At 39.1% G+C, this 25,736-nt stretch overlaps 3 protein-coding genes and 2 pseudogenes across 4 annotated transcripts; 2 read left to right on the top strand and 3 right to left on the bottom strand.

The window, feature by feature from the left end:
• Positions 1 to 1,156: 1,156 nt before the first annotated feature.
• Positions 1,157 to 1,635, bottom strand: LOC112199779 (annotated as a pseudogene).
• A 396-nt stretch (positions 1,636 to 2,031) lies between these two features.
• LOC112199778 (protein PLASTID REDOX INSENSITIVE 2, chloroplastic) lies at positions 2,032 to 4,160 on the top strand. Of its 2 annotated transcripts, XM_024340745.2 has the most exons (3): positions 2,032 to 2,322; positions 2,418 to 2,516; positions 3,865 to 4,160. In XM_024340745.2, exons 1-3 carry the CDS (start codon positions 2,110 to 2,112, stop codon positions 4,057 to 4,059), a joined length of 507 nt encoding a protein of 168 aa, XP_024196513.1. In that variant the 5' UTR covers positions 2,032 to 2,109; the 3' UTR covers positions 4,060 to 4,160. The 2 variants fall into 2 exon arrangements, 1 of the variants encoding a protein (XP_024196513.1); XR_005809080.1 differs by lacking the exons at positions 2,032 to 2,322; positions 2,418 to 2,516 and adding an exon at positions 2,727 to 3,710.
• Positions 4,161 to 4,168: 8 nt separating this feature from the next.
• Positions 4,169 to 5,253, bottom strand: LOC112196258. Its single transcript, XM_024336575.2, has 3 exons — positions 4,887 to 5,253; positions 4,658 to 4,803; positions 4,169 to 4,534 (listed from the first exon to the last, which is right to left on the bottom strand). The coding sequence occupies exons 1-3, from the start codon at positions 5,194 to 5,196 to the stop codon at positions 4,418 to 4,420; spliced, it is 573 nt and encodes a 190-aa protein (XP_024192343.1). The 5' UTR covers positions 5,197 to 5,253; the 3' UTR covers positions 4,169 to 4,417.
• Positions 5,254 to 5,558: 305 nt separating this feature from the next.
• On the top strand, positions 5,559 to 19,181 carry LOC112199777 (annotated as a pseudogene).
• Positions 19,182 to 19,235: 54 nt separating this feature from the next.
• On the bottom strand, positions 19,236 to 23,821 carry LOC112199828 (nucleobase-ascorbate transporter 6). The gene is made up of 15 exons (XM_024340788.2): positions 23,410 to 23,821; positions 23,061 to 23,204; positions 22,680 to 22,777; positions 22,409 to 22,585; positions 22,216 to 22,316; positions 21,847 to 21,922; positions 21,670 to 21,729; positions 21,349 to 21,533; positions 20,983 to 21,079; positions 20,770 to 20,856; positions 20,405 to 20,463; positions 20,208 to 20,299; positions 20,049 to 20,126; positions 19,797 to 19,957; positions 19,236 to 19,710 (listed from the first exon to the last, which is right to left on the bottom strand). The coding sequence occupies exons 2-15, from the start codon at positions 23,170 to 23,172 to the stop codon at positions 19,492 to 19,494; spliced, it is 1,602 nt and encodes a 533-aa protein (XP_024196556.1). The 5' UTR covers positions 23,173 to 23,204; positions 23,410 to 23,821; the 3' UTR covers positions 19,236 to 19,491.
• Between the last annotated feature and the right edge of the window lie 1,915 nt (positions 23,822 to 25,736).

Below are 25,736 nucleotides of genomic sequence, written 5' to 3'. Positions count from 1 at the left end.
ACTACAGGACTGTATAAGAAAGAGGCAAGGACGGTTTAGGCTATAGGATGAAGGGCAAAACCGCCAATTCACTATTCATTCATTTTGTCTGTTCTGAGATGTACAGTAAAAGCGTAGTTTAGCTTTCGTATATTTAGAATAACACTTCCCTCTATTATTTTGATAGGTACGTACCTTTTCCAATTAAATATCCCATCCCCTTTGATAGTAAACTAGTAATTGTAGGACATAAGCAAACTACAAAACCATTTAGGATCTTTTAAGTATTGGAGATTTGTGTTTGCATTCAAAATATTGTTCACTTTACCACTTACTATTGGCCAAAAAAAGAAAACACAGAGCATACCCCTCTCCTCACAATCGTATGAATATTCATTCCAGCAACTGGGTAAATGACATTGTGAAGATGTATTTCAAAATTTGGTCCATATATAAGCCCAACAAAGCAATAGTACAAGAAATGGAGGCCCATGCTATCCCATGTTTTAGAAGTATAGTAAATTAGTAACCAACATGAATAGTTCTGTTGTTCTCTGAGTTTTGTGTGTTACTAAGTTGAACTCGTTGGTCATTTTCAAATACTTATCAATCTCGAACAGTGATCCAGTCGTTCGGAAAACTTGAACATGCACTAAATTATATTAGTCAAACTTGTTATATAACATTTTATATATGCGTCTATATATTAACAATATATTAATGAATCATCACGTGCAATCTAATGTAGTAGTTCGAAAATATGATTTTTGTCCTTGCTAGAACAAATAAAATGCTGCTCTCCAAATAATTTGTGGTAGCAATCCTTTCTCTATTAGGACAAATTCTCTATGAAGATGATCAACCAAGGTGTTAAATGACATGCAGATAGTACTTCATATAAAGTCATGTGATGTAATGGTGGCGAAGATTGGCTTGCTTGACAGACAAGGGAGATAACAGAATAAAATCAATATATATTGGTAATTAAGATCTAAGAAACAAACTGATAATTCACATATTATAAAACATGTGTGAAAGAAATTCAATAGTTCTTCTACTAACCCCTAGGCCCTAGCTAAGGAACATAACAGAACAGAATTCAACAAAACGAATACTAATTGCATGTAGTTATATAACGATCAGCATTATTCCAATCACAGCTTTCTTGCTTCAATCCTCAAATGTTAAATGCCCATTGGTTCTCCCTACGAAGCTCCTCTTCTAACTCAGGAGGGAGGTCATTCTTGATGTTCAAATTCTTGCGGATTTCTTCAGGCCTCTTTCCTCTGATCCTGTCCACCACATTCTGGCATGTCAAATTCAGCAGCTAGCCCCTCAACGTTGAGACATTTGGCTGCCAATATCAGATCGTACAGTTCGTTCTGATGATCTGATCCACATGCATCTATGTAGTTGCCTGCAGTACGTACTCGATCGATGACCTTGGCTAGGCTTTTGCTGGCCGGTGACGTTCGCCAAGGGGATCACTTTATCGCGGCGCAGTCTTTGGTCCTCTATCATGTGCCAGATCGTTTGCGATTTAAGGGCCACTACCGCCTCTTCAATATCGAAAGTCTCTCCATCGAAGGTCCTGTGGGTTATCTTCTTGTTTTCAATTTCGAGGGCCATCATCTTCTTCTCAATTTCAGTTGACATGGTTTCTTCAAGGATATGTTTGAGAGTTCGGGAGAGATATATTTGATGAGTACGTATTTTCAAACTCCAAACTTTAGAAGAAAGTTGAGATGAGAATAAGCCTTACCCCTGCGCCCTACTCTGCAGCGAGGTCTGAGGATTTCCCTTTTCTGCTGGTTAGGAATTGAAAAGCTAATGCAAGAGGGATTCACAACACTGCCGGGTGACCGATGCGTGTATGCATGGCATATTAATAAAAAGGGCTTTCAATCTCTCTGTTTTTTTTTTTTTTTTTTCATTTTTGAAAGGGCAAAATTGCTCACCGTGGGTAATCTTTCCCCTTCAAAAACAAGAAAAGAAGATTTCTTACGTCACCACATGGCCTTCAGATTCTGGCCCAATAGAGTGCTCACAGACGTAGTGAGTTCGGCCCAATTCATTTTCTGAACCCGACTCTGCTGCTAGGCTGCTAGCATAACACTGCTGCCCGTACCAATGGCATTGCACCGCTCCTGTGGGCCTCTCATTTCGAGCCCATTACCGACTCCCGCCACAACTCCAACCTCGACCATTCTCATTCATTCATGCCCGCCAACTGTTTGTATTAATGCCAGAGTCAGAAACACCACCACAAAGCCACTAAGAGCCACCGCCAGCACACCCCAGAAATACGTGTACCCGGACCCAATTCCGGAATTTGCAGAATCCGTAAGTATGTTCATGCTGTTTCCGAGTCTGAATGCGTGTTGTTGTTTGTGTCATTAGTTTGACATGCATGTGTGCCGTGGAATTCTGTACTGTAGGAGACCCACAAGTTCAGAGCTGAGCTTTCCAGGAAGCTATTGAAGTACAAGGCGACTTTTGGGGATGACTTCAGTAGTGTCATTGACGTATGCGCCGAGGTATACTTCTCTTTCTATAATCAAGTTCAAATTGTTAACTTCGGTAAAACAAACCACTCTTGTTTTTAACGTTTTCTGATATATTATCACAAAGATGATTGCTTTTCTAGGAAAAAATATTGTGTGCCATGTACTAGATTGTTTGGCAGACTGTGTGTGAAAAATTGATAACATTGCAAGTAATTGTTGAGAAGTCTAACTAATTGGTCTATAGAACGGCAGCTCTGTGTTTTTAGCAATTCAGAGAATCAGAATTACAAGGTTGCAAAAACTGTGAAGTTGTGATCATTTAATGCTAACCGGTCCATCTATTAGTAACAGCTTAATAGGCGTTGGTTAAGAACCTGGACGGCACCTTGCACTTTAAAACTCTATTGTTAACCTATGATGATGTGGGCATACCATACTTGCGAGACCACCATCATTCCATGCTTGACCGCTGGCTCAAACTTTGTTAGGGATTAATGAGAACTTGGGGAGATGATGTGGCCGATGCATTACTGTTGCCATATCCAAGATTCATGGCAATGGTTATAAGAACAATTCAAATTCTGCATCGAGAGGTACCGTAATAATCACCGACTGCAAGTGGGTTCATCATGTTTGGTTCCCATTTATTATTCTGGTGGTGATTGAGAATTGATTACACTGTGTGACTTGTGGTCCTAGGATTCATGGCATCATTTCAAGTCGGACATGTTTTGATTATTCTTCATTCATACATTCTGATTCCTGTGTAGAATTTGAGTTCTGACTCGCTCAACATAGCCAAGCTTGTAAAGATCAGGTTTGAGAAGAAAGTGTTACTGCACAGATTAGGATCGAATACAACCACCAGATGGTTGTAAATACTGATGATACTTGAAATTGATGCGCACACGTTCAACACTCTCAAGTTGGAGCATTCAAGAACACCAACTTGCTAAGAAAGGGATGAAGGACTTACCTTCTCACATGGTTTTATTTTAATTGTGTGAATAAGGTTAAAATTGATTCTATAAAGTTGAAAAAGAGAGACAAATAATTGTGGCCTTCTTAGAATGAAACTTTTTCGATCAGTGCCAGCCACCCCCCTCTTGTGTGAATCAGCAAACATTTGTGTCCTTTCTTTTCTACGGTGAGGCCCTGAGTCTTGCTTGACTTGAAAACAGTACAATAATTGATCCCCAAGACAAATATCTGACCTGAGTACACGTAAGTACTGTTCTCCATGACAGCTTCATCAAATACTTCTAACTTTCTGTGCATAATTGAGCCTCACACTGGCAATGTTTTGGCCTAAGTTTAGAATTTCAGTACTGTTTGAATTATTCAACTTTGCCTGATATTTCTTGTTGTTCTTAACCAGATATTTAGTGAATTCTTGCTCAAGGAGTATGGAGGACCTGGAACATTGTTGGTGGATCCCTTCACTGATATGTTAGTTGCTCTCAAGGAGAAGGAACTACCTGGAGCACCTTTGGCTGCAAGGGCAACACTGTTATGGGCTCAAAACTATTTGGATCAAGACAGGGATGTTTGGAATTCGAAATCGTCAAAGTGATATTTCATTTTGCGAATCCAGAGAGTCTAAATTTGACTTTGTAATGTTGTATTCTCCTGTATATATATATAAAACTCACAAAAATGGTGAAGACTGAAGAACACTCATGTCTATCACGGAAACTTCACTTCTAATACAATATCAGATTCGGTGATTTGTGTGTGTTGCTCTATACAAATTTTCTTATTGCTTTGGAACATGGGTTGAATGGTTTATGGTCTGTGGTTGACATTGGATTAGAAAGCTTTGGTACCCAAATCCATGAACTTTGGGTGAATCTAATATTCCACACTCCAGGAGTAATCTCTCATCAGCTGCTCTGTATTTTCCATATTCGAGTTTTGCATCACTTTGATCTTCAGCTTGCAGCTTCAGAAATGCTCTGCAACGAGGGCCGCCAAGATTTCGACCTCATTGCAGCACCAGCAGCATTCCCTGATGCCGTCCTGGGTCGGCGCCTTTCATGATTTGTAGCCTGAAATTTTGACATGATTACAACATTAGACATGTAATTAATCTAACAATTACATGCAGCTTGCTCAAAACAAGGTGCAGAAAAAAATGAAATAAGAGATAGTTGCTTAATTTGTTGACTTACATGGTTGATATTTTCCTTGTCCTCTGCCTCACAACTCGAACTCTGTTTCTCGGGCACTGCCGTCTCTGATGATCTCTCAATTAGTGATTCCACCTGCTGCTTCTTCGTCTTCGCATACTTCTTTGCCCTCAACACCTTCATAACCTCTGCAACCACAAAAACAAAACATCAACACCCGAAACTCTTCAAACCGAACACGACATATTCAATTTCTAGCTAAGCTTAATACCTTGAGTAGTGACCAGACGATAGGCATGACCAAGAGCAAGAGTCTCATTAGGTCGAAGAAGCTTCACCCTTGTGAAACGCACCGCACCACCAGCACTACTCTTCTGCTCCTGAATCTCCTCCTCCTGGTGATGATGATCAGAACCCGAATCCGAAGCCGAAGCCGGCAATGGGATAATCAGAGAAACGTAATGACCAGGGTTCAACCTCATGACCTCGCTGGCGCTTATAGGCCAGTACAGCCTCTCTATCTTCCCACTCGGGTGCTGTATCACCAGAGCAGCAGCATCAATGGCCTGACAGTTCCCCATGGAGCTCTGAAACCGAAGAAGATGAAGAAAGAGAGGCGCAGATAAGAAAGAAGAAGAAGAAGGAGGTGGGAATGACAAACAAGTCACTTTCTATACCTCTTATATATCTATCTATCCAAACCCCACAAACCCCAGACCTAGACATATACTGAAGTGAAAAACATGGGGAGTCTAAGTGAGAGAGAGAGAGAGAGAGAGAGAGAGAGAAGCTGAAGCAGGCCGTCCGTCCTTAATTGCCAACTAGCTCATGCTACGTGCGTTAATTTAAACCCAAATTTTGGCACTAAAACGGCATGATTAAAATAAGACCATGATTATGTACTTTATAGATTAATAGTAAAGGAGTGTGGACTAGAGTGACAATGGCGAAGGAAATGGGGCACCGGAACCGGTGGGATAGGTGCCACGTGGAGAGAGGCGAGACGGTAGTAGTTTGGAAGGACATGCTCGGCGGTGTCGACGGAGTCAAAGTTTTGGGGGAGCTTAGGAAGAACCGAAGGTCTTGTCTTAACGTTAATCACTAGTTTAATTCCAACCTACAAAGCTAGACATAAACAGTCCATCAACAAAAAAAAAACTAGACATAAACAGTAAAATATTATATCTCTGTTTTTTTAACCCAAAGCGGCAGCAGCAGAGAGTAGAGAGCGGGCGCGTGGTAAGATTATTTTGTTTGGAATGTGGACAAGTGACATCGACACCCCACCTTCTTTCCGGTTGAGCTAAATTTCCGCTCAATTTTTTTCGAGTTGTTGTTCTATAATATTTTAGAGTATTGAAGTTTGTAAAGAGTAAATTCTTTTTATGGATGAGTAATTGAATGTTTTTACTTAGTTTTTAAAAGAGGATAATTTAATACCTGAACTTAGGCTTTGTTCGACACTTTGATACTTATATTAATTTTCTGTTAAATATAAGAATAAAATTGATATTTAGAATATGTTATACAACAAAATAAAAAAACATGAGTTTTGTGGGTTGATGGCCGTTCTTCATCATTTTATGGATTTATAGGTGAAAATTTTAAAATTTCAAATACATTTATATAATTCTTTTTATAAATTTAAATAATGTCGACTAATAATCTAATGACATGATTTTAATAGTAGTCCTCATTCAGCATTTATGGGGTTTAAAGCACCCACTGTATCTTGTTGTGCAATATTAGACCCTGAGCGCAACTTTTCGTACAAGCTGCTTCAAAAGTTCAAAGTCCAATGCAATCTTGAGTAGAATCAAAGTGATATCTTGCTCAAGGAGTTCAATTATGATTACATTGTTTTCTACTCTCCCCCATCATTGAATCTCAAATAACCATTTCTTTTTCCTTAAAAGAAAAAAGATTGCATTAAACATTATCTTTTTAATTATTTTTAACGCACTTAAATTATGAACTACGCATTAAACAAACTAAAAATTTGAAAGTTTAAGTTGTTAGGCATGGAACACTATATATATTAAGCTAATATTCTCTTTTACGTACGTGTTATTTTGAATTTTAACATTTTTTTAAAAAACTATTCATTAGGTGAGTCAAAAATGTAGATTAAATTAGCACAAGTTAAAGACATTTTAGATTGTCGGAACTCCAAGATTAACAACTCTGATCACAGAGTCGATTTCGAACCCCAAATCAAGTAACACAAGTTGTAGAAAAGAAACTGACCAAATGAAGGATGAAGATCATAAAATTTTCTATTATAATCTTTCTTAAATATTTAACATTGGATTAAGAGCAAATGACTGGCTAAGTTAGGAGATAGAGACAAAGGTACTGTTAATTATAATCTTTCTGACAAACTTTGACTAATGTAAATCTGGTTTAACTTATGCAGGCTACATATATTTGAGTCTAAAAATTTCCCTTGCAATATAAATATGAATGTGGTTGATCATGTGTAAGCATCCCTGGTTAAATGTCAGTGTATGTAAGCCATGTGAGGTGTTTGAAATCCTTGGCTCACATATTAAATGAGGAATGGACTATATCATAATAATCTTACTTGTTCAAACATGACCTTGAGGGGGAGTACATTGTAGTAGTGTACACCCAATAATAGATTATATAAACAAAATGGCCTTAACTTGTTATGATCATGGCTATCGGTGTGACACTCATCTCTATTTAATTCTAAGCCTTTCATTTGAATAATGTTTTGGACCCTCTTATTATATAGAAGTGGATGGCATTCAAAGCACCATGATGTTCATAGATCGCAGCTTGTGGGGGCATAGATTTGAGATTAGGTCTTGAATGTTTGTTCCTTGGCTCTTGATTAAACATTCATTCTAATTGAAAATCTACTTAATTCAAGCCCTTTTGCTACCAACCAATCTTGATCTCTTCTCCCTCTCCCTCTAAGGGTGTTATGATGGTAAATTTTTTGTTTATGGCCGGTTATGGAAATACAGATACTGTGAGGATCTACTTGGACCATGCAAAAGGCATGTCTAAGAATGTGCCTATGGATTGTGACTGGATGACCAAAATAAAATTAATATGATAATTTCTGTTCTATATTTCATGGGATATTAACATATATATGGATGGTAAAAGTGCTTCATTTACATTTTTCCTTTTTTTTTTTTTTTTTTTTTGAGAAGAAGAAAATTCCACTAATAACCAAACAGATTACAAAGCATTGGAACGACCACCACGACACACATTCCTAACCTGATTCATAGTTACGGGTCCGTCAATATGAATGACATCCATGAGCCAAAAGGCCCAACCCCTAATCAAATTTTACGTCCACAACCGCGGGCTACAATGAATAGTAACCAATCTCGAGTGTAACGATACAACCCCACCACCAACATTAAGACGAACCATTTCACCCTTTCTGACACCGTGTCCCAAAACAGCCAGACCACGTGTAAGGGCGATTCACTGTCATGTTGACAACCAGAAAGCATCGACAATAGAACGGATAGTCCTCGGTAATAAACTAATAACGCCATAGAGATGACACAACAATACGAACATGACGCTATAACAATGGCATCAACACTACACTAAAACACCCAAACCCTCGCTCAAAAGAGGAGGGACTTATTAAGCCTAACCACGAACTAAGAAGTAAAACCCTAAAAAAATAAGATGAGCTGCCACAATCAACTTTCATTCTCCACAAAATTGACTCTAAACTTCGCAGAAACCGCCATCGTAAAGTTGGGATTGAGGTTGTGAAACTCGACCCCCATATTTTGCCATTATAATTCAAAAAATCTGAAACAGATACATACATAAGGTATTAGAAAAAATTGAAGGATGCATGTCTATAATCACACGAACAACTATGCAAATAATCTTAATTAGAATAAATTAATCAGGGGTTTTTCTAAATATGCACTATATGCAATTATGGATATGTAGTAATAATGAACAACAATACTATAGTCAGGTGTGCTTCAAGCCTCAGCTCACGGATGTAAAAAATACCTTTGCTTGTTTTAAGGTCTATACAGTCATGATTTATTATAGTTATTGTGATTACTTTTATGAACAGCTCAATTATAATTTGCAAAGTCTTTCATTGTTAGGATATATTTTTCAATTTCACTCTAAGTTATTAAAAAATAATGATTAAACAATAATGATAATGATGTATGAAATTGCACTTATACACTCTCTTTTTTCTATGAAATTACTATATAGGTGAATGATAATTATAGTACATTGGCATAATGTGTTCCAACTTGTTGAAAGGAAAGTGCCAAAATGTATAGATAAAACCTCAGAAGAGGTCTTGCTTTTTGTACTACTTTGGTGTTTCCTTGTCATTGATCTCCTAGGACTCTTCAAGAACACATTATTAAAAGCATGATATGATGACAATCAATCCCCCTATATTCTCTAATCTCAAGTGCAGAGAATCTGAGGGTCCTTACTAATTACTCCTTACCTAGATAGATAGTGCATCATCGATCTCCATTGCACTCCAGCTAGTGGAAGAACTTTTTTATTTTCTGTATTCTAAATTTGAACTTGGAAAAGGTCATCAAATGGGATTTAATTTTGTTTCTTACAAATGGATCAATAATGTTAATGAGGCACTAATAAACTCTTCAGTAATCATGAAATCTCTTTTCTTAAAGAATTAAGCTTTTCTTTCGATATATTACAAACAGATCAGGATATGATTAACACTACCATATATTTCTATTTTCAGTTTGACTACTTTCTAAAATCATGATGGGTCAACAACGTTGATCAGCTCGAGAAAATTGAACTGTACGTGATGATTCTGTAGCAATAAGAACTATGAATTTCGCCACCTTTTTTCTGTTTTAAGTCACTCTCTCAAAGACTTTAATCACCAATTAGTTAGATTTAAACAGTTTTGTTGTGTGATTCGATCTGATGTTTAGAGGCATATTCATGCATGAAGAAAGTGATTACCACTTTCTCAAACTTTTATGATTTATGATTGAAGTGCCTCCTTTGCTTACTCACCAGCATACCAGATAGAACAAATGGGACTATGAGAGCTGCATTATTGAGACTGATTAGGCAGAAAGATACCAATATAAAGTTATAAACATGGCCTTGAGAAATTAGAAAATGACACTACCCTTTGTGGTGGTCACATTGTTGCCCATTTGGTTCTTGGTTAAATCACATCAGAGATTGGAGCTGCCTTGGTTTTAGGAGACACATTAAGAACATAACCCGCTGATTCCTTGGCCAAACAGGAACTTCGAATTCTTCCTTATCTGTTATGCCTAATAATTCTTTGTGATGTTTCTTTATTTCTAAATAGTTTCAAGTAAAATATAGGAACACTCATTTCTTAGCTGGCCTTCTTTGTTTTTACTTATTACCCTTTTGTGTTTTCAGTAATAAGGTGACAATAATGTTGCTGTTAAAAGTTAGAACCTACAATAATCAAAGAGGTTAAAGAAGAGAAGTTGGTATGGCCAATACAGCAAATGCTGGTGTCCCGCCCTGTCCCTTACTTGCTGCCTAACCCTCCCAAGATAAAGGTGGACCGCAACCAACCATTAAGGACTCCTTGTCCTTTTTCAAAATTTTACAAGTTGTTCTTAGAATAAAAACTTCTGTTAGGTTTCTTATTGCTGGTGGTTGAAGTGTCCACAACTCCACATTGTAACTTGTCTTCTTGTAGGACTTCATTCCCTTCACAGAAAGATTTGGGCCTATTTTACTCAATCCCTTCAAATTTTAAGCTCTTCCAGATGCAAGCCCATATTGGGCAAGTTAATTGGTATTCGATAAGTTTCCTGTTAAGTATAGGTTTAATTTTCATGCAACTTGTTAGGCCACAAGGGTCAAGCCACGGCTTACGTCCTAGGAGGAGTGTATGGCAGTGTCTCTCTACTCGGAGTTGGTAAAGCCCTCCTCATTATAATTTAACTTGTCTCAGCTACATACCATGTGCCTAGATCAGCTTCTTTAGAAGAATTATGGTTTAGGATCCAGGATTTCTCTTTTCACAGCTGCCAACATTTGTGACAATATTTTCTGGCAGGCTTTTAGTTTCAATACTACAAATGGTGGACGAGAACCGAGGACGTGAGTTTGAAGGTACTATTGTTGCTCTATCCCATCTCCTGATCACCAGAACAAACAAAGTCCAAGCTCTTCGTGAGGCTTTGTATCGAAAGAGCCTACCAAATAATGTGACAAGCTTACTTGCTGCTTTGTTAGTCATTCGTATCGCCGTACGTATTGCCATTTTCTTGCATGATCTTCATGTTGGAATGTTAGGAAATCAATCTTCCATATCTTCCTTATTAAGTCTAGAGATCTGCATATAGCTGTACATTAGCTTTTCCATCTGTAATTCCTGACTAGTAGCTAGTTGTCCTAGATTGTAGCTTTTTCCATACTCGTAAGGATCTCTCTGTACAAATACTTGATTCACTATCAATGAAATATGTACATTCCGTTGAAAAACTCTTTTCATGGTATCAAAGCAGGACTAAGATCCTGACTCTTCGCTACATTGTAATCTCTCGTGTAGCATCTTCTCAGTTCTTCAACTATCATGGCCATCGATGACGGCAAGTCAGTTGCCAGTTCTAGTCCTTCCAAGTCAGAGATCGCATCAGATTCTTCAAAACTTGATATCTCAAATCCCTATTTCACTCATCACTCGGATCATCTGGGATTGGTCCTAGTCTCCAAACCCTTGAATGGAGATAATTATTCTGGTTGGAAAAGGGCTATGACTTTGGCCTTAAACTCCAAGAACAAGCTCGGATTTGTCAACGGTTCAATCAAGGCTCCTTCAAAAGAAGCGGATCTTGAAGGGTATACGATGTGGTCGCGGTGTAATGACATGGTTCACTCCTGGATTGTTAATACTGTCAGTCCAGAAATCACAAATAGTGTTATCTATTATCCTACTGCTCATGAGGTTTGGGAAGACCTTCGTGAGCGATTCTCTCAATGCAATGCACCTCTCATCTTCGAGATACAACGAGAAATTGCTAGCCTACGACAAGAACAACTCTCTGTCTCTACCTACCACACAAAATTGAAGGGCTTATGGGATGAATTGGCCACGTATTCAGACGCAGCGTATGGATCACAGGCAGATCAACAAAAATTGATGTAATTCTTAATGGGTTTGAATGAGACTTAAAGTGCAACTCGCAGGCAAATTATCTTTATGAATCCTCTTCCAACTGTCCGTTAATCATATGCTGTTGTCACTCAAGAAAAGAAGCAGCGGCTCATTAGTGTCTCTCATCCTTTAACAGACTCAAGCTCTAGCGCTGCTATGGCAGTGAGGAACATCAAGCCCAATCCGGACCCAGCTAGAGGATGACGATTCGAGAGATTAGATCGCCCAAATTTTTGCCCAAATAGAGCTCAAGAAGGACGCTGTTTTGATGGTGATCAGCGTCGTGGTTCAGGTATAGGCAGGCCTCAATATTCTTATTGTGGAGATGCAGGTCATTGGGTTCAAACATGCTATCAATTAATTGGGTATCCACTGGGTTATCCTAAGGCAAAACAGAACTCTCGTTCAAATTCAAGAGGTGTTCCTTCGGCTAATCAGGTATCTGAGGCATTAGACAAGGATGAAGGGGGCCCAATTATTTCATTATCTGAAGCCCAATTCAAGCAGTTTTTGTTGATCCTTAGCTCTAGCTCCAAAGCAAATGCTGTTACAAAGCCAGGTTTGTCTAAAGTTGCTTCCCATAATTGGATTATTGATAGCAGTGCGACGAATCATATCACTTCATCATCTCAGTTATTACATAAGAATAAAAATTGCTCGTTACCGCCTATTGTGTTGCCTAGCAGAGACAAAGTGAATATTGTTGCAAAAGGGTCTTTACCTTTGAATACTGTATATTATCTGCATGATGTGTTATCTATGCCAAAATTCAAAGTTGATTTAATGTCAGTTAGTCGTTTGACAAGAGGTCTGAATTGTTCAGTGACGTTCTTCCCTTATTGTTGTATTTTGCAAGATCTGGTTACGAAGAGGACGATTGGTTTGGGTAAACAACGTGATGGACTATACTATTTGATGGCACTAGCGACAGAGAAGTCTATGACCAAACATTCAACCAACCGACCAGCCTGCAACCTTACCACCTCATCCACTAGCCTCTGGCGTAATCGCTTAGGCCATGTATCACCTTCATGTTTAAGTTTCATTGCCAAGAACTGTTACACCCCACATCCGATTTACCCCTTTTACTGTGTTACAAGAATTACTGTATGTTTTACCATTCGCGGTTATAGTTTTACCTTTTAGGGGGGGCGAGAAGTTGACTTTTTATGGGTTAACAATTTGAGAAAATTTCCTTCACATAAGTTGTAGGGGACGTTAAACCGAGTCCGTGGACATGTGGTACACTTAAATCGGAGTTCGTATGTGAAAGTTATAGCTTAAAATGTGGAAATTACTGTTCATGGTAATAAAAATATATATATGGAAAGTTACCACTGTAGGTTTCCATTTTCGGAAACCCACAGTAACTCTCTCTCCTCTCCCCCGACTCCTTCCTCTTCGGCCCGATTTCGTTCTCCTTCGAATTCTTCCGTTTCCGGCCGACCCACGACTGAACCCGGACACCGGCAGGCTCGCCTTCTCTCCCTTGTCACGCCTGGGGTGGTGTTTTGCGGTGGCTCGACCGGAGGAGCTCAGAATTTAGCTGTGAAATTCACTGTAGCCAAATGGAGGTTTCGTCGATTTCCGGCGATTCTGGCCGTTTCCGGCCACCAAACCACTGTCGAAGGCGCGGTTTTTGCCAAGGATCGTTTCGCCCCTATCCTTGAGCCACGATTTGCAGTGTGGAGGTCGAATCGATCAAAACCCGATCCTAGGGTTCTTGAATTTTTCTGGAAATTTTTCACCGGCTAAATTGGAGCTCTTCCAGGTAAAATTGGAACTTGTTGTAGTTGAGAAAGAGGTTGGGTCTGTTGAGTAGGTGGTGCTGCCAAAATTTGGTGGCCATTGGTGGTGGTTGCCGGTGGCGCGTGGGCCCCACGCGCGACCACTGTGGGTGGCGCGTAGAGCTGCATTTTATTTATTGTTTTGGCTCCATAAATCCTTTATTGATTGTACAATTTTATACATGAAGTTTGGTGGAAATTGGAGGAATTACGAATTGAACATGAATTCTTAATTGTTGATTTACGTGAATTCGATCGCCGAATTTCTTTCGAATTCACTTTAGAATTTATATAGCAGTGAATGAATATTATTGGAGAATTACGGATGGATTCGATGTGAATTAAGGAGTTGGATTTTGAAGGGGGACGTTATGAATCTCAATTTCTAATTATCGTAAAGTTAATTTCCGTCCTGTAAATATATTTTTACGAGTGCTATTCGTATAGGACGAGAGGAGTCTTCGTACGAGGAAAATACCGAGCGACGTCAGGATTGACCATATATTGTGAGTGGACTTTTATTTTCAAAGAATGATGCATGCATTTATTTATTTATTTGTGAGATGATAAATTGTTTATCGTATTACTTTCTCGAGCATATGGTTATTTTCGGAAATGGTTTTGGATATTTGATTATTTGAAGATTTTATGGCGTGCGGGGTCACGTCATTGGATTATGCTTATTTTCTCTTATTTATTTTGAATTTGAGTTTATCTTGGCGTGTGGGACACGTCATGGGAATTCTTTTGCGAGAGTTGGGGAAGCCTTATGTATTTATGATTTTACTGTGGTTTTCGGATTTTCTTTTGCCATACTTTGGGTGACTTAACATTGCTAGCTTTGATCTTCCGCCTTTGTGGCCAGGTGATTGGATCACCGAATCCCTCCGCCTTTGTGGCGCTGGTTACTGTCTCTGTGACAGTAATTCTGAAGCCCAGTATCCTATCGCTACACTTAGTGGCGTAAAGGTATATTACGGGAGTAATGAGAGTACTTTAGCCTGGGAGACTATCACCCAAGCCTGGGAGGCTCACTCGTATGACTATCGTCTTCCCCTACTCACTTTACTATTTTTGACTAGCGGGGCTAGTTCGATTTCAGTTTAACCAGCGGGGCTAGTCTTATATTCTTGAGTACCGGAGTTCCAATCTTTTCATTTAGTTTGTGACTAGCGGGGCTAGTCGGTTTTTCTTGTACAGAACTTCTCTTGTTTTGTTTTCTTTAAACATTGCATGCAGTGGGAGTTTATAGATAAATAAATGGGGAAAGTATTAAATTCCTTTTGTTTAAAATTGCTTTTTTTTTTTGTCCACTCACGCTAATGTGTTTTCAATTACTTTTCCCCTGGGCCCTTCGGTTTCAAATGCCCAGTTTATAGTGTTGCTGCTCGGCGTTCAGGAGTGAGCCATAGTGACTGCATCCGCTTCCGTCATCATATTTCGTAGGTTACCTGTTTAGCCTACTATACTCTATGTTAATTTACGTTCCTAGAATTGCTCTGATTACTATGGGATTTGTGACCCAGACTTGTAAGGAATTATATTTGAGGTCTACGACCTAACTTTGGTGAATTGTAGTATCTTTAATCTTGGAGTTTCTTAGACTTGAAGTACTTGATACACTATTATTATTTTTGAGTTTGAGTTGGTTGAATTATGGGAGCAGGGTGGCTCCAAGACTATGTGGTTGGATTATTAGACGTGAAATTTGTTTTCCATAGGTTTTTGGGTTGTCCATTTTTAAGGGAGGTTATGCTGAAATTTTTGGTAAACTTTCTTTAAAAGTGGGTCCCGCAGGGCCACTTCGGATTTCAGGGTGGAATTCGGGGCGGACCCTGTCAAGAACTTTTTAAACTTTTCCATTCAGCCTAATAATGCTTGCCATATATGTCCTTTGGCTAAGTAGAGTCGTTTACCATTCAATACTAATTCTATTTCTTCTGCAAGACCTTTTGAGATCATTCATTGTGATATTTGGGGTCGTTATCGACACCCTTCTCTTTCTGGTGCTTGTTATTTCCTCACTATTGTTGATGACTTTACATGTTTCACTTGGATCTTTTTGATGCGACACAAAGATGAAGCACAACCACGTTTAAAACACTTCTTTAACTACACTCTCACTCAATTTGAATCTCGCATTAAAACTTTTCGAAGTAACAATGGTAGCGAATTTATCTCACTTCGTTCTTTTTTCCAAGATAATGGCGTTGTTTTTCAACACTCTTGTGTTTAGACGCCTCAATAAAATGGGGTTGTGGAACTCAAACATCGTCATATTCTCCGAGTGGCTCGTGCTTTAAAATTTCAAGCTCATCATCCTACCCAATTTTGGGGGGAGTGTGTTCTTACTGCTGTCCACATCATCAATCGGTTGCCTTCACCAATTCTTTTTTTTAAAACTCCGTTTGAACTTTATTCGAAATGACCTTCTTTGTCTCATCTCCGGGTTTTTGGGTGCTTAGCCTATGCCACTAATGTTCACACTTCTCACAAATTTGATCATCGTGCCATACCTTCCATCTTCATTGGTTATCCTGTCAGTCAAAAGACCTTCAAGTTATTCGATTTATCAAACAAAAAGATTTTTACCAGCCGGGATGTCAAATTTCATGAAAACATTTTCCATATGCTTCTGTCCAGCCCAGCTCCATTCCTTCACCATTGGTCCACAAATCAGGCCCAATTCCATTACTAACTCATCATACATCCAAATCTTCTCTCCTTGACTTTAGTTTTGCCGAACATCAACCTACTGCATCCTCTTCTCCTCCCACGCCACCCCCTCAATCTTCTCCTTCTCACCCCACCACTCTTCGCACTTATTCCCGCCGCCCTAAAACCCCAGCACCACTTCCGCCACAAACACCGTCCTCTCCCACTATTCCTGTCATTTCGGCAGATTCTCCAAATCCATCTCCAGCGCCAGACTCCTCCCCAAGCTCGCTTCCCTCTCCACCACTACCACCTCTCTTCCCCGCCGAACCCGAACCTGCTCCAGAACCCTTTCCCCTTCATCACTCAAGCCGCCAGACCGGTCTACCAGCCAAAATCAATGACTATGTTTGCTCCAACATTTGCTCCTACCAATCGCCTTCCTTCTTCCTGCCAGGTCCGACCAAAGGTACACGATATCCACTGGCCAATTATGTTTCCTATCACAAATATAAGCCTGCCTATCGCTCTTTTGTTGCTCAATTAAATTAGTGTTGTCACAGAGCCCAACTCTTATTCAGAGGCTGCTGCTCTTCTAGAATGGCGGGATGTGATGCAATCAGAATTAGAAGCACTGCAGGCTAATGGTACTTGGACTCTTACCTCTCTTCCCGCTAGCAAGACACTCATTGCCTGCCGATGGGTTTACAAAATTAAACACAAGTCTGATGGTTCCATCGAGAGGTACAAAGCACGGTTAGTGGCTAAGGGGTTCACCCAATTGGAGGGTGTTGATTATCAAGACACTTTCTCCCATACTACCAAGATCATTTCGGTCCGTTGCCTGCTTGCCTTGGCTGCTGCTCGTGGTTGGTCGCTCCACCAATTAGATGTTAACAATGCTTTCCTCTATGGCGACCTTGAAGAAGAGATTTATATGTCTCCGCTGCCAGGGCTTCGAAGACAGGGGAGGAGCACTTGGTCTGCCGATTACATAAATCATTGTATGGCTTGAAGCAGTCTTCCCAGTAGTGGTTCTCTAAATTTTCAGATGTTATTCGTTCAGCTGGTTTCGTGCAATCGCGAGCTGACTACTCCTTGTTCACTAAGAAACAAGGCAAGTCCTTTACTGCCCTCTTAATATATGTGGATGATATACTAATTATTGGCAATGATCTCACTAGTATTGCTGTGATTAAGAAGTTTTTACATAGCAGTTTCGGTCTTAAAGATATTGGTGAATTAAAATATTTTCTGGGAATTGAAATTTCTTCTTCTAGAAATGGGATTTTTATATCTCAACGTAAGTATGCATTAGAGATTATCAAAGATGCAGGGCTGTTGGGCGCAGCTCCTGTTGATACTCCTATGAAGAAAGATTTGAAGTTGTCAGACAAGAGCGATTTGCTCAAGGATCCGGGTCGTTATAGAAGATTAGTTAGGAGGTTAATATATTTGACTGTTTCAAGGCCCGACATCACATATCATGTACATGTCTTGAGTAGGTTTATGCACCAACCCCGAAAACTTCATAAGGAAGTAGCTCTTCGGGTTGTTTGCTATTTGAAGGGTGCACCTGGTCAAGGTCTGTTCTTCTCATCAAACAATGACTTCAGGAATTGAGAGCTTACTGTGATTCGGATTGGGTAGGTTGCCCACTCACTAGGAGGTCTACTACGGGTTATTGTATCTTTCTTGGACCTTCATTGATATCTTGGAGATCAAATCGACAGAAAACAGTTTCACTTTCATCTGCTGAGGCCGAATACCTTGCTATGACAGGGGCTTGTTGTGAATTGACATGGCTTCGTCATCTATTATATTAAAGGACTTGGGACTTTCACACCATGAATCTGCTTTGCTCTATTGCGACAACAAGGCTGCATTACACATTGCAGCCAACCCAGTTTTTCATGAGCGAACTAGGCACATCGAGATGGATTGTCATTACATTAGAGACAAGGTTCAAGATGGATCTGTTTCTACCAAATTGGTTAATTCTGCACATCAGCTAGCAGATGTGTTAACCAAGCCCTTGGGAAAGGAAATCTTTGTTCCTATGCTTCGCAAGTTGTGAGTGCAGGATATCCACTCTCCAAGTTGAGGGGGAGTGTTAAGAAATCAATCTTCCATATCTTCCTTATTAAGTCTAGAGATCTGCATATAGCTGTACATTAGCTTTCCCATCTGTAATTGCTGACTAGTAGCTAGTTATCCTAGATTGCAGCTTTTCCCATACTTGTAAGGATCTCTATGTACAAATACTTGATTCACTATCAATGAAATATATACATTCCATTCTCACTGTTTTTCATCTTTTCATGGAATACCTGCGAAATCAAAGGACAGTGCTCGCGGACAAGAGAAGGGTTACCCTATGAAGCTTTTGTACACCTCTAACATGCCCATCATTCTCCATCCTGCTCTAAAGACTCCAACATTTGTTTATCTTGGTTTCTTTACGAGAGGTGCGCGCAGCGAGTTTTTCGTGGTGGACTTCTTGGGCAAGTGGAGAAGGTGTCTGAGTATGGCCGGTACATTAAATTCCAGTTGGTAGTCTTTCCTATTATGTCACTGCTCCAACAAGCTTGACACACATTGCAGCCGATCCGGCCCATGCCGTGTTTTATGTGGTGTTTATGCTCACAGCTTGTGCAATGTTGTCAAGAACTTGGGTTTCTGGTTCTTCCACCCGAGATGCAGCAAAGAAGCTTAGGGAACAAAACATTGCAATGTCTGGACATAGAGTTTCAAACTTGAACAAGAAACTTAATTGTTGCGTACCTACTACGGCTGCGTTTGGAGGAATTTGCATTGGTGCTTGGACTCTTCTTGCGGATTCCATGGGAGCATCGGCACAGGTTCTGGGATTTTGCTTGCTTTTACCATCATATATCAACAGTTTGAGACATATCATAAAGAGTGGACTGTACTTTTTTCGAATTTGTAACTTCTGTAACTTCTGGTAATGTTGTTTTTATATTCATTTTGAATCACCATGACATTAAGGAAGTCTGATATTGATATATAAACCAGTCTTCATCATACGCAATACATTCTCATGAAAATTGCAAGTTGGTACAGTACTGGCTAGTTTACTACCAAGTATAGCGTAATTCAAAGGACTCAACAAAAGGGTTTGATTCATTTGGTAATATCATCATTGTGCCTTCCATGAGTTAACAAAAGAACTGCAACAAGCAGTGTGAAACTGCTGGAGCATTTGACTCGGTCACCTTCAAGCACTCCAAGTGTGAAAATCACACTGAAGGGAAAAACTTGTTGAGGTTGAAAGGCAAGGAATAAAACTCCTCACTTCTTGTATCTGTCTTGTATGATCGGAATCTGTCCCACCAATGCAAGCCCCTGTCTTTCCTCGTAGCAGTGTCCTTTCGATGCAGTGTGGTGTCCAGGACAAATGCCAATAAACCAGCAACAAATGGCTCCGATGCAAAAGGAACATTGATCATGTCATTGAACTGCAAAAACACAAGCAAAATGAAGCACTAATCTCTTGCATGAGGTTTTCAGAAAGTTAGAATATAGTATAGGAAAGGTATTGTACCCATCTTGCTCCTGTGTGCACTGGACCATAGCCTTTAACAAGGGTATATTCATTGAAATATTGTGGTATTGAAAGGCCCATGAAAATTGAGAAGCCTATGATAAATTTAGTCCTGAAACTGTTTAGATTGCAAAACTGAAGCAAGCTAAGACCTGCTGAGCCTGCACTCATGCATAATTATGGTGAAATGTATCAGTTGACTTTCCACTCATTTTATTAGCACATCAGTATTCATCAGTTGACAAGACATACCAACATAAGCGAAGAAGAAGCAATACATTGCTGCAACAATGGGTGCTGGTATCGAGGCAAAGACAGCTCCAAATTTTCCTGAAAATCCATGTTTTGTTTAACACTTGCACAAGGAGAAAGAATGAGGGAATTCACAGTATGAAACTATGAATAACCTACCAAGTATGGAAAAGAAGATCATGAAGCTGGCTGAAATTTGGACAACCCTTCGGCTACCAACTCGAGTCAAAGCTAACAAACCAGCATTTTCACTGGAAAAAATCCAAGAAAGGTATTCATGCCAATTGGGGGAAATAGACAGCTATGGTAACTTGAAATGTTATTACTATATTTGTGGAGCTGCAAAAGAATCTTACACAGATACTGATGATCCATTCCCAGTGCCGAATATACCAGAGAAAAGAATGCCCACTCCCTACAATCAGATAACTAAGAACATTATAAGAAAATAAAATAGAAAGCAAGATCTATTTACAACTTCATGGAACCAACTGGGAAATCATCTAAGAAGTTATACTACTGTTGCATAAACAAATGACAGAAACACCAGAGGCCAAACACATCACATGACATGTATTTGCACCATCTCAACTATTGGATTGAGCATAAACTCTTGGCTCAGAAGTCTAGTTATTCTTATTTTCCTTCCTTTTTGTCTGTGCAGGATTGTAGACTATTGGTCCATAGGGAAAAGTAGTACAACACATATAATTGTAGTTACCTGCCAACCAATACCGCGACTTAAAATAGCAGGTGGGAGTGGAGTTGCACTTGCATACCTTGACACAGCGATAAAGACACCAGTGGACTGTTTAATCATAAAACTCATGTCACAAAATCAAATTGATGATACTATGGTTAGTTGAAAATGTCATGGACTGATAAATATTTGATAATATATAATTCACAAGAATAGTCGTGGAAGTATGCAAACCTCTACAAGAGCAACAAATGAAGCAGTCATCATTGCAAAAGCTTCTCCAGCATCAAAAGTGGGAGCTCCCCATTGGAAAGGATATGGAACTCTTATCCTGTAAACAAATTAAAGAATCATCATCAAAGTTGGGCTTCCTATTGGAAGGGATATGAAACTCTTGTGCTGTGAAACAATGAGATGCACTATAGACCAAACTGACTCACTTATGTGTCTTGTCATACTTTGTTGAATTGAAAATAACTGAGACTAACATGCACTATTAACACCACTTGAATACATTCCTTTACTAAACTGAAAAAAAACAAAGGGACTTCAAATGGTGTTGTTAGTGCATGTTAGAAGGTAGCGGCATAAAAGAATTACCATGGAGCAGCATGTATGATGCCAGCACGATCAGTTCGACAGGTTAACTGAGTTGCTTCTGGTGTGTTCTTATAAGCTCCACCCACAGTGAGCAGATGAGCATAAATCCACACAATTGTCACCGAAAATAAAACAGCAAAGCGATCAAAGACATGCGTCTCACTGCGCATCAGATGAGGTATGTACTGGAGAAATTCATTAGATTAATAATCTTCCATGGAAATGTTTAAGTAGGGGTCATCAACTATTAATATTATTTCATCCTGTTATGAGTGCCCTACTAAAGAAGACGGAACAAAATATCAAATGATTGGAGATTACCTGTGAAAATATCAGTAGAAGTATGAGTTGTGGTAGCCCAATCTCCACACATTTTGCAAACTAGAAACCCAAATCCAAAGTTAGTATCATCATCCACAAAAAACAGAACAAGAGAAGGGTGAGGAAAAGAACAGAAACTTCTATACATCATCCATAAAGGGACATGTAGACACATACCACAGGAAAACCAAGCTCATATAGCCCAAAGCCTGACAAAGCAACCAAAGGAACAGTAGAAAGTGGACTTTGGAACCTGCACAAGTATAAGATAAATAAAATTAATCAACAACACAGAAATAAGAGTAATAAACAATAAAAATGAATGAAGTTCCAAGTCAAAATTAAATTTCAGCTTGAAGCCATTTAAATCCCAATCCATATATGTTGAATGTTACTGGGACAATGAACAAGCACAACTTCAAGCAAGTTCTCACTAATGCATTTATTAGAAGACAGAGGGAAGAAAAGCATAGACAAGCTAAAAGACCACAAAACAACCGAAAAGAAATCTGAGAACTTCAATCATATGGCAGATTCTTAACCAACCTCGACACATTGCGCCAAAGGCCACTGAAACCAACAACAATCTGCAGAATAGAGGCAACAATGAGTGCACCCTGGGTTCCACGCATTATTTTCTCGAATTTCTGCATACCATAGTAGAACATGTCAGATATGATTGCTGATGTAAAAGGTAATAGTCATTGAAGAAACATGAGTGAGATTCCATTGAAACAACCTCCTGGGGATTCACAACATCACTATATCGACCAGCCAAGATAATAGAAATGGTTGTTGGGACATAGGTATAAGATGCTCCAATTACTGCAGGTAAACGAGTCCCAAAAAATGTCTGCTGCAATGTGTTGATTCCAGCAACAAACAGTATAGTCTGGATCATTTTTGCTTTCTCCTCCTAAGAAGATAGTACTCAACATAATCAGAAAGGAGTCATATAACCAGCATAGCCTAGAGAATGATCAATCGCTACCATTCTTTTGAAGCCTTACATTTCCTCCTCCCATCTGAGGAACAAGATAGGTGGGAATGAGAACTGCGGTGCCAAGCATCACCAAGTAATGTTGGAAACCAAGTAGGATAGCCTCAGCTGCATAGACAAATAATTTCACAGTTACATACAACCAATCACATTGAGGAACAAAAGCTGGTTACACAAAACATAATTAAATACAAATATCCAACTGGATCCCAAACTAACTAGGGTTCATAGAAAACAGCGAGGGACTAATGGAGACTAACATCAGTGTCCGCATTATGAGTATCAACAGAACAAGTAACAAAGGTCGAAGTCCAAACCAAAAGACTGCAAATTTCACTCTCTTTATAACAGATAAAATGTCAACAAAGAACAAAGAGAATTATGTACTCACGCCAAGGAGGAGGACTGGTAATGCAGTAGGAAACGTTTGGTAGCTGATCTTTTACTGGATGAGGCTGTAACTCCTCCTGTTTCGGCGGTGGTGCATGTCCACCTCCTGCCATGTTCCTATCTTATTTTCTCCTGTTCCTGCTCTCTATGACACATCCACAGTTCACTCAATGATTAGTAACTCAGCATAATAATCCAGTTTCCTGATCAAAACACCCAAAAGAGAAACTAAAAGATGCCACTAAAACCAGGACTCAAATCCTCAACTAAATGGCAAATCCTACTAGAACAGCAACACAGACAGGGAGTTATAACATTATAAGGCTAGGGAAAACAAAACAAATCCTTACTTTTGATGAAGCAAAGTAGCAAGTTCCAAAGGAAAGCCCAAAACTTGGAAAAACCACTGAAAGTTGGCTCAAGCTAAACACAGGAAGAATGAAAAAAAAACTCAGGGGTCTGTGTGCATTGTAATGAAAAATGTGAATGCCAACAAGGTAATAGATTTACAACCCAAAACCCACTTGGAGCCCAAGAAACATAAAGTGAGTGTGAAGATGTGAAGAAAAGCAAAAGAAGGAAAGAATTTTGAGCCTTCCCTTCTTAAAAGCGATAAAAAAGAAACCAGCAGAACCCTACTCCGACTCCCAAAGACGAATCTCCTCCTCCATATCTATGTTTTATCATTTTCTAATGCATATCTTAAACTTAGCAATGTGGGTCTTCTTCAATCGCGTAAGCAAGAAGTTTTCTCTAAAGCTATCACCTTTACCAATTTTACTACCAAGTAGAGTCTTATTTATTGTGAACAAAAGAAAAAGCTTTGAACTTTAAACTGTTTGAGGAAGTAAAACAGTGAAAGATCTAAACTTTTTTGCGCAGAGAGCAAACTACAGTGTTGAAATGGTAAGAAGAAAAGACCCGAGTCGGCAAATTTCATACCTTGTTGCAGGGCTGAGAGGTCCTAAGAAAGACTGGTTATTTTGACCGGTCCCTTTTCCTTTCGACTATTGTCAAAACCTATAGGTCTTTTTGCCTTCAAGCTTTTGCATGACACTTGGTACTGACCTGTCACAGTTAGAACGGTCCTAAGCAAAGCTCTAACGCCATATTTCTCAGCGTGGGCTGTAATTAACTGGAATTTCAAGATAATAGATTAGCTCATTATATTAGACATACCGTAAACTCAACACAAAACGCAGTCAAATCACTTTTATCACGCTTTACTTCTTAATATGTTCGAAAGCATGTGATGGTTTCGAATTTAAACTTCTCTTTCGGTCATGCACTTTTGCAGTTTAAACCTGTTACCAGTTATTTGACTTATATATGAACTTTGGGACCCAAGTGGGTCGGACGGGTGAAGGGCTGCTAGAAAAATGACCAAGTTTTAAGAACAAGATGCCAAAGAAAATGCTCCACTTAGTAACTCAAATTCCAAATTGAAATTATTTGTTGATGTGAAACTTTGAGTTATTTTCCATTGGAGAAAAGAATGGAATTGTCTTCATCGGTTGGTGTCACTTCATTAATGAACTAGAACGTTCCATTATTCTAACCTTCCTTTCAAGTAATGAACTAAACATCAAAAGCTTTTATTCCCTGCCCCCACAAAAGCCACCCTACCTTACCTTCTTTTTCCCTTTAAACCCAAAAACATTATGAAAATTGATTTAGTAATCACCTTTATAAAAGAAAAGGAGACAATGTGAAGAGGCAAGAAACTATAGTTTACTAACTCATTTTGCAACTGAGGAATGTGATTAGTATATCATCACCATCAAATCCAAAAAAGGTAGGTTGATTATTATTATAAGTGCTGGATCACATCACGAATGATTTTAGTAATACCTAGGATTATGGTAACTTCCAACAAAGGCATGTTGATTTGACATGTAGTAATCTTCCATTACATGTTCATCATCAAAACTATGGAACTTGAATGATGGTATATCTCGTTATCGTTCCATGATTCAAAGTAAGATGGCATTCTCCAAAAAAAAAAGTAGTATAAGATGGGATATGATCTTAAAAGGAGTCTACTCCTTCTCTTGTTTGACTGCAACTCTTTTCTTTCGGCCTTGTGTGTCGAGGAATTGGGACTAAACACTTGCCGTGGGTCCTTCTTTGGGCTGAAGGCGCCATTTTAATTCAAGATCATACATACACATTACACAGACTCGTTAATGTTTTCATTTTCTTTCCTCTTTTTCATTGTCCGGCTTATGTTCTTTTTATTTCCTTTTGATTCAAAGCAATATTTATTGGCAATGGTCACAATTTTAAGCCTCAAAATTAATCCGCACTTCAGTTTTTAAACGTCATGAAGTCTGCCGGTACTAATGTTCGGTTTAAACACTTGAACAGTTCACTACACCAACAAAATCAGACTAAATATCAATGCATTAACAGTAAGTTCATGCCATGGTCTAGCCTTTTCCGGTCAAAGCCAGAATGCATTGAAAAGATCCAGCATTTCAATGTTCTTTGATTTTCTTCAGGAAAATAGCAACCTGATTTGTAATTGACTGACCCAACTGAACTTGCATCAACTCTACAGAACAGTAGTCAAGAGGATGGCTAGTTCCACTTTTCCGTAGAGCAAGACTCATCAATTAGTGGATGATGAGGTCAAAGAAATAAGTGCTCATCAGAAAAATATTGAGGCAGCATAACA

This window comes from Rosa chinensis, chromosome 4 (assembly GCF_002994745.2).
Source record: "Rosa chinensis cultivar Old Blush chromosome 4, RchiOBHm-V2, whole genome shotgun sequence".
Classification (NCBI taxonomy): domain Eukaryota; kingdom Viridiplantae; phylum Streptophyta; class Magnoliopsida; order Rosales; family Rosaceae; genus Rosa; species Rosa chinensis.
This window is presented reverse-complemented; position numbering and strand designations above follow the sequence as displayed.